Here is an 18595-nt window from a genome sequence, read left to right as displayed (position 1 = left end):
CAATCTTGTTTTTGCTGATTCCGCCGGAGCACCGTGGTTCGTGAGGAACGTGGAACCTCACGACGACCTGGAACTTTGTTCCGTTTGTTAATACGCTTTTACTAGCTTTAGACGTATGTATGTTAGTATGTAAGGGAATCTTTGAACATGATTTTGACCCCCGTCAAAACGTCGGATTAACTCGAAATTTGGCATTCTTATTAAGGACCGAACACAATACAATATTTAAAGGATATTATCAAAATAACCCTTCTACTCACATCTGTTCATAAAATATTTATAATTACTGATACACTCCACGCTTTTTTTACAATAAAATAATTTTTTCTTACACTTTTTAATTCAAATTTATTTTCTATTCTTTAGTTGGATCTTCTATAAAAGTGTATTTTTTTAGTTTTTTTAAACTTTTATTTATAAGTATCTTCAGTCGGAATCAGTGCGCTATTTCGAGAAAACGGCGCGACTCGATAATTGTCGTGGCCGCCGGTAACTACAGACCCAATCCTGCGGACCGGTCGGTAAACAATTACCGTCGACCTAAGCACGCCACTTGGGTTCCTCCCGATCCACTATCGGTACTTTTAGGGACCCCAAGCACCGGTCGCTGTTCTTGTCGGACCTGTCGCTGGCGACGAAGGGTTCGGCGAGTAAATTGACCAACAGATACAGCTCACTAGGATTCTCGCCTGATCCTCTCAGTGGATCGTTGTAGAATATAGATACTAATCACAAATTGGTAATTAACCATTCAATCATTTCTATCCAACCAAACAAAACACACTTTGTTACCACGTCGCCAAATGAATAAACAGCTTATTATGTAAAACTAATTATCGTATGTATTATTTCTCTATGAAATTAGAACTAGTATGTACAGGTTTTTATAAATTTAATTTTAGATTGAAATGAAAAGCCTGATAAATTTAGGTCATAAAGCAATTTAATTCATCGGAAGCATCCCCGCAGTTATCTTGACCGTCGCATTTTACTGTGAGAGGTACGCAACGTTGATTCAAGCAACGCAGTTCGTGCTTCCTACACGATCCTCCACAGCCATCTGGTTCATCACTGCGATCTTCGCAATCTACGAAGCCATCACAAAATCTTGATGATAAAAAACATTGGCCATCTTTACACGGTGATTGGTTTTGCGGACATTCTGAAAATTAGTTAAATAACTATTAGTATTATAATTATGGGTGTGCGGGAACTGTTGTTGTTGAAAACGAAGACTAATGTTCGTGCAAAGGCTCCCCACAACTATGTTTCTTTAAAATACACAATCTTGAACAAATTACAGAATTAATTAGAAGAAATTAAATAAATTAAAAAGTTTAATGCTCCTGGTACCATTTTGTACGATCGAAGGATTTCCGTTGGAGATTTAACGGCTCCAAGGAACTGCTTCGTGAATGCATCTACCACCGGATCGAAATCGCGATATTTTATTACTTATTTTAACAACATTTTTATTGTTTATTATCAAACTGATTGATCACGAGAATATTAACGGCTTATTAATTTAATTCGTATTATCAAGAAGCAAGGAAATTGATGAAAGTCCGTCGCTTAGAACGAGCTCACAGCATTCAGTTTTGAAGTTGTTACCGGAACCCATAGAAATTACAACGTAAAGCCGCCATCATCTTGAAACTTGAGGTTTATGTCACTATTGTATTTTACGCAAATTATATTTTTTTCGGGTTTGACTTTAACTACACGATGATATTCTAACAAAATTTGAACCTCCTAAATATTGGGAATCCTTTTTAAATTTGAAGGATATTAAGAATTGAAGTTTCATACCAGTGCAATTACGTTCGTCGAACCCATCCCAACAGTCGACGATCCCATCGCAGAGCTTCATGTTAGAAAAACAAGACATTAAATTCCCGCAGCGAAACTGCTTTGTAAGATCACAGTCTGAAAATTTAAATTAAGTTGGTAATAAATAATTAATAAATTTTATTATTTAATAGTCAAACAATTCCATACCTATACTATCCCTAACTTACTTACCGTCTACCTACCCTGCTTAAAAGTTATGTATATTTTATACGTTTATATTAAAATTCTACTATAATAAAGCTAAAACATTTCATTATTATTATTTTGTATATTTACCGCAATGTACTTCGTCTGATCGATCATAGCATTCTACTGAACCATTGCATCTGCTTTCTGTAGGAACACATAAACCATTACGACAACGCCATTCTTCCGGTGAACACGTTGCTAGTGTTAAAAGTCTACAAACACGAACACCTAATTCCTTGTCTACCAAATGACAAGCTTCTAATTCCATTGTACAGAGTCCACCGCACCCTAAAAACGAGAATATTATTAAACCCTATAAATTTAAAATTAAAGTTAGGTAAATCCCAGTCGAATCATTGAAATTACCAGTAGGATCATCTCTATCAATTGGAATACGACAAACTGATTTTCCACTGTTCTCGTCCAGCATACAAATTTCATTACTTTGGCACGAACAGAATTTCTTTGATATATCTCTATTTATTATATCTTTTGGCTTTAGTATTTGTTTATTCTTCGTTTCTTCTTTTGAAAAAGTCTTAAGATTATTTCGTATTTTCGAAATTATACTCGAAACTATTGATATATTTTCTATACTGGAATGTTCTGTGGTGATCACATAATTTGTAAAATTCATTGCTATCGCATTTGATGATGACGCATTATTGAGATTTACAGTGCTAGTTTCAATTGATGTATCGTTGAAGTATATGGTACTAGTTGGCACTACAATTTTACTAACAACATTAGAAGCATGAGTTAAATTAGGAGTCGCAAAATTTATTAACACTATACTAATCACGACGATAGCGACAATCATAACACTAATTGAGCATGCTTGTAATTGAGTCCGCTTTTTGAAGAGGCTGTCTGATTTGTTAATTTTCAAAACCCAACACATGCCTTCACGGATTTTCGTATTCCCTCTTCGACTATTTTCATTGGTCGGTAATTCATATGATGTGTACTTATTTCGAAAGTCCGAATCGACATGCTGTGATATTGATGGAATGTTTTCATTCAATTCTGATTCCCTCATATTTCGTTCGTTATTAACTGTTTCAATACGTCGTGAATCACGAATTTCTTTTTCTATGCATTGTGCAGAATCCACATCCTCGTTCTCCGTTGTTTCCGTACATGTCGTGTTTGGCGTTGAGTAAGTTGTTGGAATAAAACTTTCACATACTGGATTAATTTCATATTTTCTAACTTTACCTTTGCACGTATAACAATATTTGATTACGGAGGCATTAGAAGGCGCATTGATGATGTTTTGTCGTAAAACGCTGTCCTTCCAAAGATGTGAGCAATATAACAATTCTAAATTATTTGAACTATCTAGTACGTCGTTGTTTTTTGTGGACTGATCTTCACAGTTGATGTCAGCTTTCATATTGTAGTATTTGCAATCTTTTATCAAGCATAGTTGTAGACATCAATATCTGGAACGAATTTGAGCATTAATATCTCTGAAGTGAATCTCACAATGTATTAGGTACTTGTTTTTATGAAGTGTTTGCTTTTAAAAACGAAACACTAGCAATTGAATAGAATTACATATACCAACTCCCTTGCTCAAGCCCTTCAAATTGAGTAGATAATTACCTAAATGTATAAAGTTACTGGATGGTAATTGAACGTAACCGAATACGTCAATTTTCTACTTCACCTCACTCACATGGAGTTAAGGTTGCAGTGGCATATCGAGTGATGCGACTGTTAGAGTTCAAATTCTGCAGAAGGGCACCAATGTTTTCAGATCAAAAACGTATTTACGAAATGTTTTCGAATCGCTTCCACGAAATCACATCTATACTAATATCTGCAGTGGTTTTTACGGATGTTCCATTATAACTACTGAACCATGCATCCGATTGACTTGGAACTATGTAGAAAATACATGTATTTAATGGAGAGGTTAATATTTATATGGGCGTTGGACTCCCAAATAATAATGACAATAAATAACAATGTTAATTTTAAATGCCCAGCGAAGCGAGTGAGTACGGCTAGTATTTTAATAAAAATCGTACCAACAATATTTTTATTTCCTGTATTACTGGAATTACAGCCCCTTGTAAGGTCGGATAGGTACCACCGTACTAATCTTTCTATCTCCTATCTTTCTTTCTTTGGTTTTCGCGAGTCCTGGATATAATTAAAACTACTTTTAGGGTTTAATCTTGCGTTTTTTAAAGTCATATTATTTTCGACTTTCCGTATAATTTACAGTTTTCGTAGTGGTTACACGAGATTAAAATCTAAAAGTAGTTTTAATTTACCACCATTCTGTTTACTTCTGCTCTTAGTAATGCGTTCCGATTTAAAAGTTGGGACAACCGTTATACTATATAATTGTGACTTAAACTTAGACTGAAGTATTCACGTAATAATTGATATATATGGACTCCAGTAACCAGTTAACACTAGGTGCACCGAAAGCTTGTTTACGCATATTAGCAATAAAAGAGTATAATTTTTTTTAAGTAAGTACATGTCCCCGTCACCTTGAGGAATAAGGTCAAAGTCGCAGTTTTACAATACAACGGCGGCCCCAGTCTTTAAATTGAAACTCATTAGTGCTCACAAAATGCCTTACCACTTTGGTAAAAATTAAAAAATAAGAAACCTACGCAACTTCACAACGCAGTTGTGCGATAAGCATTTGGACGCATTAAATTATGAGAAAATATTTATTTATTTATTTATTTATGAAACTTGATCCTAGGTAATTGTTGCAGGAAAAAAACAATCCTTATATCTTCTATAGTTTGTAAGAACTAGAGGAGGCTATTATTGGGTTATTAATGATGTAATTGATATTATTGATGTCTGACAGATAAAGGGAAAAATTCCCATATCTAGAAAAATATTTTTTTTTACTTCGTTACATATTCCATCGATGCTTTGAAATTGACGTTTTCTTGCAGTCTTGACATAATTTAACGGTAAACAATAAGTTGTAGTTTAATAGTTTGGAAGGTAGATAAAAAAAATTGGCAATATTTGGACAATCTATTGTAATAAATAAATTACACTCGAAGAAAATAATACATTTTCGATATTCTCAAATCATACAACTTAATTCAATCATAATACAAATAAAATATAACAAAATCAACATCGAATTTTAAATTAAACTACAGAAGCTGTTACGTGAACAAGTTAAAGTGATTTATAATTAAACTAAAAATGCATAATTTTTTATCGTAAAATAACTCACATAAAAGAATGATTTTCATCTGTTCGGGTCACATCTGAAGTATAAAAAAGAATTTTAATTTACTACACCAACTTAGATCATGTTTTGCGTCGTACGTACTGTGCACCCGAGAGCTTTGTATCGCACTACCGTTGCCTGTGACAACGTCCAAACAACTTTACGTTTTCAAAACCGTCACGATTATCGCGACCTCGTAAAATTGTGAAAGAGGGACGAAAGATTCTAAAATAGGAAATATAATAAAGGACAAAAAATAGGGGATAGTGTAGTCCGTGTTCAGTGAAGAGAGACACGTGCTATAGTGGTACGTTCGCAACTGAACAAAACATCTGTTCCTTGTCCAGTCAATGATCCTACTTGGACGTGACAAACATGGTGACTTTTTGGCCTTTCTTATTAATTTTTTTAGGTCATTGTACAACATGTAAATATTATCAAAATTTTAAAATACTTTTGTTTCTCAGTCACATTTTAGTAGCAGAATATGATTTTTAAAAACATCATCATGTTAGATAATTTAATGTTAAAACTTATCTATTTTTTAATTGACACAGTTCATCTCGTGTGGTAGTAATAACTGAGGCCACAAGTTTAATGTCTTAATTGTAATTTAGAACCGATAGTCTATTCCACAAATTGGAACTTAATATCATAATATACCTACTAGAAAATGGGTTCAATTGAAAAAAAAAAGGATTTTAGGTATAAATTATTTTAACCGCGAATTACTTAACCTTTTTAAGAGTGTGTGCAAAATTTTCAATTTTTTTTATCTAATTTTAGATGGCTCCGCAGGCAATACCTACACTCTTTAATAAAGACGAGAATTAGGGCGTTATAATTATATAGGAAAGTAGATCATTATACTACTGAGTAACTCTATTCTTTTTTATTTTATAGGTTAGATGGGTGGACGAGCTCACAGCCCACCCGATGTTAAGTGGTTACTGGAGCCCATAGACATCTACAACGTAAATGCGCCACCCACCTTGAGATATAAGTTCTAAGGTCTCAGTATAGTTATGTTCTGATTATACAATTATAAGCAGACGTACATAGAAATTCAACTAAGTTTTTTTATTATTTGATTTTTAGACAGATTATCAGACATATCAGAGGCACACCCAATCCACTGCTTACTCTCTCTCCTCAGACCCATTTGAAGAAATCCGTGTCTGTAGGTATGTATTGTCGTCATGTGGAAGTTGCAGGCAGGTTGAGGCATGCCAGAGCCCACCCGTTTACCAATTAAAGTAGTTAACTTATTAATGAACAAGTCTGATAAACAGCGATTGTTACTTTCTATGAGTTAAAAAAATGGAGTTTGTCAACGCTAGCTGTTGTTAGTCGAAACTTTATCAACATTTATATACAATGCTTATCAACTTATTTATAACTTTTGATAGTTTAATTATAGCTTAAGTCTCGATAACAAAAATAGCGGAACACAAAAAGGGCAAATATGGATATTTTATAGTTTATTTTTATATATATAGATATACACAGTTTAAAAAAAATCATATAACAATATAAGCACGCCTCACACTCACGCATGTCACTGGTTCAAAAGTGGGCACGTATCAGTCAGTATAGTTCCAGTTTTTCTGAAAGTCGTATTTGTGTGGGTATGTAACTGTAAGGCAAACAGTCGGACTAAGGCCTGTTCAATCATGACTAAGTTGAAAATCCCCTATTATATTTTTAAGGATGAAGTTTTATCGAACTCCTTTTTTTTTTTTATTAAATTTAATGAATTTTGAAATTAAATAAAAACTTTTAATAAAAAAAATTAAGTTATTCCGTCAAATGAATAGGGAAATGTAATTTAAATTTTTAAGCACCTTCTTTAACGATTATAATGATTTTAAGGATTTTAAACTCTTTACTTACAGTTATTTTTGGCACTTGCATAGTTACTATTTTTTTAATTTTTTTATTGCTTAGATGGTTGGACGAGCTCACAGCCCACCTGGTGTTAAGTGGTTACTGGAGCCCATAGACATCTACAACGTAGACGCGCATCCCACCTTGAGATACAAGTTCTAAAGTCTCAGTATAGTTACAACGGCTGCCTCACCCTTCAAACCGAAACGCATTACTGCTTCACGGCAGAAATAGGCAGGGCGGTGGTACCTATCCGCGCGGACTCACGAGTGGTCCTACCACCAGTAATTACGCAAATTATAATTTTGCGGGTTTGATTTTTATTACACGATGTTGTTCCTTCACCGTGGAAGTGAATCGTGAACATTTGTCGAGTGCGTATTTAATTAGAAAAATTGGTACCCGCCTGCGGGATTCGAACACCGTTGCATCGCTTCAACACGAACTCACCGGACGTCTTATCCTTTAGGCCACGACGACTTCCTAGTCTAGTCCTAGTCCTAGTCGACTTATTAGTTATATAACTACCTCATACGGTTCTTGATAGCTCGGTATACATACCGAAGCCTACATATATAACGTAAATAGATTTGGATAGCTCTCGAGAAATGAGATCCAAGTCTCAATTGTTAAGACCTTTCGGACACTCGCAATCGTAATGACTGATTATTGTATGATTGATTTTATTATGTAATATTGTTCATGCCGTGGAATTATCGCGGAAATAAAAAAAAATATTTACAATTTTATGTACCTACAGAATTGCTAAATAATTAGCATCAGTTTCTAATCTCCACAAGTTACAGGACAGTACATAATTATAACGTACCCTATATAGTAAAGAATAAGACTTAATAGTCAGAGATGTTTTTGTTGGCTTAGCGGTATAGACCGTGGGCCTGTTGTGCTCGATGTGCATTATCGATAGCGACCACTTTTGATGAAGTGGGCCGTATGTCTGTCTACTATCGAAGGCAATAAGTAAATCCTCCTCACGCCTAAGGTCAAATTAACAACATTACACTATCTCTATTTTTTTTCAATATTCATTGAAGAAAAACATATTACGTAATATTAAAATACTTCTTACACTTCAACGGGGCATTTTGGCAATTGTACTTCACATTATGTACATACCCTTACTCGTAATTGTCTTGTGATTAAAAATGTCAACTATTTTGAAATAAATCCATTTATTAAAACAATAGATTCCGATGCATCATACAATACATTGAAAAATATTGAAAGTAGTAGAGTACCTAATTGAAGAAGGTTAATAGAATATAAATAAATGTTTTTTTGAGTTATTTTTTAAAGTTATGTTATTCTTTAAAGTTATTTAAGTAACTTATCTGTTTTTCTTGTAGTTTTCTCAGATAAAATAGACTAATTTTGGCGCAGAATATATTTTTAAGAAGTAATATTAAATTTACTAACCAATAAGCATAATTTTACTTTAGAAATAGGATTTGCTTGGATTAATATGGTTTTCTTGTATATTTTTTTGTTAGCATAGTTGTGAACTGTTATCAATGCTGCATTTTTTATATCTAATACACGTGATAAGAATCCATTAATTACTATTTATTTATCTTATAATATTGGTATCTTGTATATTCCTTGTTAAAATATCAAAATAAATACAGATCTTATGTATGTTTTGTCATTTAAAGAATTTACTTACATGAAAATTACAATTACCAGATATTTGTTAGTTAAACTTGAAATGATTACAATTAATAAAATTTAATTAATGTAATGGAATAGACGTTTGAAGTTAACAAAAAAAATATTTCCTGTTTTTTGCCACCCAAAACTTCCTACCAAGCCCATCTGTGAGGACTTGAAGCTGCTGCAGGTGCAATCTTGCAGATGCTACCGAGGCCTTCGCGTCGCCATCCGTTGTGATGTGCAACCGGATGAAGACACAACTCTCACTGCGCGCGCCGCATGCGGTTGTCGTCACACGCCCACCTCCCTGCTTCGTTCGTACGTTCCCACTACGGCTTGGATACACGCTCAGTGCTCTGTCAAATAGCGATCTGTTAACGCGTTATACCGCTCATCCTTTCACACACAGTTTCCTTTCGTAAAATAAGTAGCATGTGAATGCGACGTTTTTCATAGTTCAACACGCAACGAGTGAAATGTTATTCGTTCACTGACCATACCGCATCGGCCTAGCTCCTGGATACTCTTCATGAGGAACTGACCGCTTCGGATTTTATTTAATAAGGTAAAATTATTTTGATTGAATTATGTATTTAATTTGATAATTTAAATTGAGAAGAGTGACTTTCACAAAGTGCCACCATGTATTGTAGCGTTTAAAAAAACTTGATACCGCAATAATTCCGTAATGCCAGTCTCGAGAAAAGCTAGTGTAGGTCAGAATGACAGTCGTCCTACTTCTCATCGAAACGACATCGAGTTACTAACTTGCGAACTGTTATTTTGTCCACTTAGGTGATGATCTAATTTACTGAAGCTCATGCCTAAATCTTATTATTTGACCAACAAACGGATTTCTGGAAATATTTTATAGGTAGCGTTTATTTTTTCCCATTAACCGCTATTGTATTGATTCATCATTACGTCGTGTAGTAATGTACACTTTATAAACTATATGACATATTGGTAATTCAGAAATGTGGTCAAGGAATGTTGTTTCAGTCAATATTTGTAATGTGAAAATTTCATTAGCAAAGTTGACGAAAGAGTTACCCGACGGATATTAGTGAATAGTTGAAAACAAACTAAAATATTGTGCACTCTGGGTGTATTATTTTTTAAATTTCGATTTTCTTCCAATGAAACGATCGCTTTCTACTACTTCGGAAAATTATGACAAGCTTGCATTACAAATACTATTTATTATTGTTAATATTTCTGTATTACTTTGTCGTTAAATTTTCGGATTAATAGTGGTAATTACGATCATCTACTCCAAATTTTTTCATATCATTACTACAATAGAACAAAACCTATTGACAATATTAACATCTGATAAATAAAGTTCACCTCAAGCATACATCGGTATATTTTTTTTATTCATTAGTCACAATTTAACTTTCTCATTATTGACTCTCCACAAAAGAGTCGGTGTGTTTTGTAATTCATAATAACTCTAGTTATATAAAATCTTGAGGGGATCAGCTGTCACCTGAGTAAAGTGAAATGCTCAGTGAAAATTATGTTACAGTCACGACATTAAGTAAAATGCCGTTGACGGATAATACCCGACTATTAGCAGCTGAGAGTGTACATGTGTTTCCTCCTACATTTTGTATTTTTCTATATGCTTAACATGAATTTGAGATTTAAATAGGTTGTCAGTATCGAAATATACCTGAAGTCCAAATTGAAGGCCTCCCCTTGAAGTCGTTTTGAGACTACAAAACTACATATAATATCTTATACCTTTAAACGAGCAATTCTAATATAAATAATCTGAATCTCAGAAACGGCTCCAACAATTTTCATAAAATTTAGTATACAGGGGATTTCGGGGGCGATAAATCGATCTAGCTACGATTTATTTTCAGAATATGTTGTTTTCAATAATCAACTCTTCCCGACATCTATTGGCGAATAATAATACTATTTTTCTTAATTGAGGGCAACTAACCGCTTTAAAGACACAACAAGTCATCAACAACAGGTCATCATCTAGTAAATATTAAATTTCAGATAGCTGCGTTGCTTGTGCTGTCATTTTTGTATCCGAAAAACATTAAATATGTTAAGTAATTTGTAAACAAACGATTGAACAAGTTGAGCGAATCGAACATAATTATTAATCTAATTAGAACGAAGCACTAATTAAAACAATCATTAAAAACAAGGGCAAACCATGCAAATATGAACTGCCTAAAACTATTGGTTCTTAATGATTTGGCTGATATTTTTTTTTTACAAATTTGTCATTTCACTGTTTTGAGCATAGGTAATACTATAACATCTACCTCAGTATGTTGTAGATGTGGTAATATTATTATCGTTCGAAGTAACCATTGTTTAAGTCTAATCGAAAAAAAAAAAAAAAGAAGCAGTAGATAACTGTTGCTTTCTTTCTGGCAAACCAAATGAGGTTAACGGCGTATTTCGATGTGTACAGAATGGCGAACTGATGTGGAACGATTTTGATTCAACTTACCGCGAATACAAATTAACGTGTCATTTATTTATTCAAACTTTATAACACAAATAATAATTATTATAAAGTCTCAACGAGACTAAAGTTTGTATTGCCAATTTAAAAAAGGCTAATAAATTAGTATTTATAAAAGTCTCAAGTGCAATAATATAAACAGATGTACGTTCGTACGTTCATTCAACATCCAGATATTCCAATATTCATATTTAATATTTGGAAATTATTTCGATGAATTCGTCTCATGACTCTACTCAATTCTACTCACGAATTCTACTCAACAAATGTTCACGATTTACTTCAACGGTGAAGGCACAACATCGTGTAATAAAAATCAAACCCGCAAAATTATAATTTGCGTAATTACTGGTGGTAGGACCACTTGCGAGTCCGCGCGGGTAAGTACCACCACCCCGCCTATTTCTGCCGTGAAGCAGTAATGCGTTTCGGTTTGAAGGGTGAGGCAGCCGTTGTAACTATACTTGAGACCTTAGAACTTATATCTCAAGGTGGTGGCGCATTTGCGTTATGGATGTCTATGGGCTCCAGTAACCACTTAACACCAGGTGGGCTGTGAGCTCTACCATATATTTAAGCAATAATAATAATAAAAATACGAATTCGTGATAAATCTTATTGAAACAATAACAATCATTTGTAAACATCGTTTGAAACTCCGCTTGAACACAAATTGTGATGGTCTCATTAAATCTAATTTCCCACTTTACCAAGTAATGTTAGTTTTCCAAATTTTTCTATATTTTTGTAAGGATAGATACGGAGCCGAATCTCGCACTACTTTTGGTGACATGCGGTTACCGCAATCCGTAGATTGTCACAATGAAGTCTCTCCTTGCTTTGGAGCAAATATAGTACCTTAACCTTGAACCGGAAGGCATGACTGTGTGTCTTTGATTTTGATTCAAGCTGCAAAAGTAATTTTGAATTGATGGTTTACGTGTTTCCTATTCTAAATTACCAAGTAAAATAACGCACTAATTTGCTAACCACTTCATTGCTTCACTTGAGTGACTTTAGATAATTAAAAACCCTTAGTCCCTATATGCTAAACTTATTGTTGCGAATTTAATTATCAATAAATTAATCTATATAAACAGGAGAAGTTTACACAAGCACCGTTTTCTACATGTTTCCTCAACCTATTTTGAGTATAATAGATTTGTAGATAAAACACAACCTTGTGATTTATTTTTAAATAGTCAAATCTTTTTAATTAATGTACCATGTAACGGAAAGTAGCACTTATCTCAAAATTACACAAAATACTATGCATAAGCCAATGTTCGGTGAAATATACATTTTAAATTTGTAGTTTTATTAATATTTTGTAGCTTTTATAATTTTTTATACTATACTTATAGAAGCGCATGCCTAAACATCTATTATCGATTTGTAATGATTTTCGTTGGGAGCATTCATAACAATGAAATATTAAGGATATCTCAAATCGCTTCGATTTGTAGTCGTTTTGTCCCTATCCATTAAGATTTTTTTAACTGTAATTGTCATTGTTCTTTCTTTACCTTTAAAATGTGATCTAAAATAACTCTGAATCAATTAGCTGTAGCGTAGAGACGGAGAGATACGATAAATCTATTAGCTTTTTTTTCAATAATATGGCGGTTAATATGATTATCGGACTGGACCGGGTCGGAATCTAACTTAATCCGTTTTCTTTGCCCTGAACTTGTAAATTCAATAAATTGAAACAGGGTTTATGTTGGTGAAATCCTACCTGACAAACCGAAGAAGTGAGAAACAAATGAGTTGCACTTTTGTAGAAAGTTCATGTGACAATAGTAAACATACTCGTATTTATTTTAAATCGGGATAGCGAAATTTTTAACATATTTTGCATGAACGTTATTGTATAATAATACAGTAGGTACTCGTAAAAACCATTCTGGACACTTTACTGGCGATAGAGCGTACAGTGAGCCTGCAAGGGTAGGGACCAGCATCCTGCCATGAAAACTATCAAGTTAATTTAATTTGATATTTATTTAATTTTGACATATCATGTTATGATAGGCGCTGTCAAATAGTGTTTTCTAATTGAAACTATATAGTTTGATTAACTTGTTTGTTACTGAACTATTATTTTCTGAATTCTAATGGCGATTTTTTTAATTATTTTTTAGGAGATATTCTCGCTTTATTATTATTATTTTCATTTCTAATTTCCGGTGCTTCGAATGACTACTACTTTTCGACCATAATAAAAGCGAGATTAAACCGTAAATGTAGTTGTTGTATGTTTATGACTCTTGAAAATCGAAGTAAATGTCTGATGATTTGTTGTTACGTTATAGAGGTAATAATGAGAACAATAAAAATGTAAGAATCATACATGGTGACCTCATTGCATCGCTAGGACGCGAAAGAAAGCGTGTGGAGGTCATTCGTTAATAAGTACACTCGTATTCATTCAGGTTAGTGACAAAAGACGAAATCAGTGCTGTGTTGCAACTATTGTTTTATTACTATTTTACGTCATGATGATTTGGGCTTGATGCTGTGCTGTATGTAAGCTCTGACTGAATAAGAAGCCAATAGGATTGAGAGCCATATAATGGACAGATCAGACATCTCTCGGCACAGCTGTCCATCAGGCCAGTAAGAGATATTCTCGGAAACTGAATGTCAACTTCATGCAATAAAGGAGTCACGATTCCCAGTAACGAGGCAATGTTTCAGAAGGATGCCGTAATAAGAATTAGGGGAAATCTTCTAAAATTGTCTTTGCTGCATTATTAATGACGTTTGACATGAACATAGAATAGCTGCAACATATAAAATTATCCAGAGAGAGTAGAGTATGTCAGAATTTCTTATTTAAATATCTTACATCTTTGTATTTTTATCTAGTATTGTTCATCTATACGTGACATTTGGTCACGTAACCTCAGAAAATCAATGTGAATAATTAATAAAATGCAAAAGTTTTGAATAGGTACTTAATGTAAAATTAACCTATTTATACATCGTGACACGTATTGTTTACATATTTATGTTCCAAGTCCATACTTAAATCCCTGTTATATCGATATAACAAAGATTTAAGAACAAGCAATGCTACTTAAGTATAGCTATTAGTAACTTTACATTTTAAACAATATTTAACTTACGATAAAGCACGCCATCGGTAATTCTTAGTAGTAATTAATATGCCCTTAACAATGTATAATCAAAACGTCCTACTTACATTATAGACCAAGGCTTATCGAATGTTAATGATTTAGCGAATTTTGTTACAAAACTAATTTATAATTTATAATCTATATCTATACTAATATTATAAAGAGGAAAGATTTGTTTGTTTGTTTGTTTCGAATAGGCTCCGAAACTACTGGACCGATTTGAAAAATTCTTTTTCCATTAGAAGCCGACATTGTCCCTGATGAACATAGGCTACTTTTTTTAAAAAAAAAAATTTTTTATTTTTTTGGTTTCATTTGTGTTTTAATGTTTCCGAAGCGAAGCGAGGGCGGGTCGCTATAATTAATAAATCTAAATTACATCTAAACAGTTAACGCTACTGAAGTGTCTGGACAACCAGACTAGAGCAAAAATGATACACCTTTTTTACAGAATGGATGACTGAATTTTCACCGTACGTGCTAAGGTTGTGTAAGGTATACAGAAGTTGAACCCATAGAACCCACAACAAAATGGAGGGTGCTCCATTTCTTCTTTAGCCGCGGGTTCAATCATGCGAATAAAAATGAAATACAGTTTGAAAAACGTGGTGACCGTTATAAAAGCAATAATAGAACAATCGTTTACTAACTTAAACTTCTTTGTACTTTTTTAACTGCAATAAAAACTAACAACACTAGGCAAAGTAATCATTGTTGCGTGACTACTCAATGTTAATAACATCTATGAGAATAAGAATAGAACATTTCAAAGGCTTCTTCCTTAAGTTAGTCAAGGTTATTATTTTTATTCTAACTGAAAGAAATTTAAACGAATACCCAGGTAGTATCTTAGGGGAGGAAATGAGAAGGCAGAGTTGAAAATTATAGGAAATTATTTTTTATTCCTCATGTCGAAATTCTTTTTTATACCTCATGTCTAAATATTTTTCTAAATCGTTTCGAAATCTCATATGTAAATTGATATGTGGGACCTATGTTTATTAATGAAATGCCTTTTAGTGTAATTTGTAAAATTTTTATTGCTTGCCACGTACTTTTCCAGAACATGCGGGCGAATAAATTCATAGGTACGTGTGCTCCTTTATCACTATTACTCGTAATATTAACTAGTCGTTTTTCAAGGCCGTGTAACGTCAAATTTAAGTTTAAAATTTCAATTGCGTACCTCTGAAAACATTTAAATGAAGAAAATATTTAAATTGCAGTCAAAATATTATAAAATGGACTTACATAGTATGTATTTATTATTTGATTTTGAGTGAGGAAATTGAATAGTTTCCTCCTATTAGTTATTATTATTAGCTCGGGTTTGTTCTTTGGACTACATTTTGTGAATATAATGTCGCGTATCGAAAGTTTATTTAGAATGAATAAATTAATGCAATAATGATGTCGACGCTTGAAAAGCAAACGTGACTAAGCGACAATAACTGCTTTGTAAATAAATGATAGGCAATAACCATATTCGATGCGCAAAAAAATATATATTTCTAGGTCTATTAAAATCATTTCAATCCTACAGCTAGATACGTTAAAATAAATTTTTTTTTCTAGTATTTCAACTTTAAATTAGTCTACTGTAAAGTTCATTGTCGCTTATGTCACGTTTGCCTTTCAAGCGTCGATATGCAAGGCAGTTCTGCATAGGATAATTTTATAGTATCAGGTAAGTAGAATTGCGTAGTTTATTTTAAAGGTTATCTATCAGATTATTACTACGACGGAACTTATAATGTTTGTATTGTTAATTGTATTGATTCAAACACATAGCGGAAAAATCGTTGTAAAATAACATTGAATAATCAGTTGGCGTGGGTGGCCAATGGCTCGTGGAAACGAAAGGGCAATGATCACAAAATTTGAAGTTTCAATTGCATTAGTATAACGGTTGTCCTGTCCCACCGATCAAATAGGGACGTATGACTGCTTTGCACGAGAGACAGGTAGAAGGGATACCTACCCGTATGTACTCAAAATACGTAGCAATAATTAAAATAAACTTATTTGTCGAGCTATCAAGCGTTACCACTTTACTAATGCATTTCTTGAAAATAACCAAATAAATACCTACTAAGTTTTATGGCAATCCAATTCATCGTATAATTATGAAAACGAACAAACAAACCAATAAAACAATATCACTGATGAAGTTTAAAGTAAACATTCCTATGTTTTATAAACTCAGTAATCTATTTATCTAATTAAACATGTAGTGGTATTGCTTGAACTTAAATGCTGTCTAATTTTTTAAAATTCAAATAAACATTAACACATTTCTTAAAATATATTAACGAAATGTAATAAATGTAGTGGAATAATAAAGGTCAAGGCACTGTTTAATTAAGAATTACGGCCCGTAGATGCCCATAGCAAATAAAGGTCAGAATGTTCGTCACATGCAGCGCAATTGTTGTCATATTGTAGGTCAGAAGAGTTCAGTCTTTTTATCTGGATATGGCGCCATGAACTCAAGTCTCGTATGTTTTTAAAACTCTTCTGATTGGTGGGGGCAATTCATACAATCGTCTCGAATTCAGTATATTAATCCTTTCCCTATATAATTTATCTATTACTTACAATACAATTGGTGACTTCTCGAGAAATCAAAGAAACGTTATACAAATTTGGATTTTTGCTTGGTGAGTTTGGAACCTTAGCAAAATTAGTTCTATGAATTTTTGTAGTAAAATAAATTTGAAGTGATTTGTAATTTGTGGTTATAGATAGTAGATAAGTCTTATTTCTAGTCAAGTCTCGCACTTCAATTACCAATACTAGATTTTTTAATGCATTTTCATTTTTCTTTAAACATAACCTATTTCCATTTTCATTTTTATTCTTCGTTTGAACGATGAATAATACAACTTAGGTTATAATTATAGTTAACAAATTAGAAAAGCAATGTTTAAAGATTTAAGCACCCGAGGTTTCCATCTATCTATTCTCCTCTATACAAAAATGAATTGCTGTTCGTTAGTCTCGCTAAAACTCGAGAACAGCTTGACCGATTTGGCTAATTTTGGTCTTAAATTATTTGTGAAAGTCTAGAGAAGGTTTAAAAGGTAGATAAATATGAAAATGCTCGGAATTAAATAAAATCAACAATTTTGTTTTTCCGTTGATGTGTCCCCCGTCGGACGGATTCCATTTGTTTGTTTTATGTTTATTTTATACAAAAGCTTAGGTTTTTTATTTTTTGATTGAGGCACTACGAAGTGTACCGGGTCAGCTAGTAAATAATAATTTTAAATGCGCAGCGAAGCGGGCGAGTACGGCTAGTACTAAATAAATGTCTCACATGAAACTATAATATAATACCTATGAATTTCAACTTTCTTTCAATAATAACAGAATTTTTGAATTTCAAAATAGAACAAGGCACTCACCTATCAAATCCATCAATAACAATGTACAAATTATTTAATTTTTTGAAGGAAAAGAGTTCCAACAGCTTGTACGTCGATGTCGAACAAATGTAATTAATAAATGTTTATTATAAGTGATATCGCGACTGATAAGCTACGAATGAACAGTACCACTTTTGAACATTAATTATAATACCAATTACTCAACACACAATTATAGATGACTAAAGAAAAAAACGAAGTGCTAACTAAAGAGCGTTAGCTAGAGGAGCATTTAGAGATATTAAAAAATTTGATAGTTTCTCCAGATTAATCTACACCAATAATAACACAATATATGTAGTTAGTTTGGCTGCACGACTCGAGTGCTGAATGGCAAATGAGAAATTTTGATGTACTATGACTCGAGTTGAGACGTGCATATGATTGTGACAAATCAAACTCAATCAAGTAACCGCCGATTCCAAAGGTGATCTGAATCTCTTTCAACTTGAAAGAAATCCAACTCGTGTACGAAGTGTATTACTTCTTTTAGAGGCTCGTTATAAATCGTTCGATGGAGTTAAAATAAAACACTCCTTAACAGCTCGATGAAACATAAAATAATCACAGTAAAATTATTGTTTAAACTAATATCGCTTTATAAATTAGATAAGCAACTCATATTGAATCTCATTCACATTGAATAAGATTCAATATGAGATATACTCAAGATGTCAAGAAAAAAAAAAAACCTATTACAACA

General features: G+C 32.9%; 1 protein-coding gene across 2 annotated transcripts; it reads right to left on the bottom strand.

The window, feature by feature from the left end:
* Positions 1–925: 925 nt before the first annotated feature.
* LOC119628505 (uncharacterized) lies at positions 926–18232 on the bottom strand. Of its 2 annotated transcripts, none has more exons than XM_038010939.2 (5): positions 17872–18232; positions 2407–3485; positions 2128–2328; positions 1810–1926; positions 926–1162 (listed from the first exon to the last, which is right to left on the bottom strand). In XM_038010939.2, the coding sequence occupies exons 2-5, from the start codon at positions 3434–3436 to the stop codon at positions 927–929; spliced, it is 1584 nt and encodes a 527-aa protein (XP_037866867.1). In that variant the 5' UTR covers positions 3437–3485; positions 17872–18232; the 3' UTR covers position 926. The 2 variants fall into 2 exon arrangements, with proteins under 2 accessions (XP_037866867.1, XP_037866868.1); XM_038010940.2 differs by lacking the exon at positions 17872–18232 and adding an exon at positions 5267–5656.
* Positions 18233–18595: the final 363 nt, after the last annotated feature.

This window comes from Bombyx mori, chromosome 5 (genome assembly GCF_030269925.1).
Source record: "Bombyx mori chromosome 5, ASM3026992v2".
Classification (NCBI taxonomy): Eukaryota; Metazoa; Arthropoda; class Insecta; order Lepidoptera; family Bombycidae; genus Bombyx; species Bombyx mori.
This window is presented reverse-complemented; position numbering and strand designations above follow the sequence as displayed.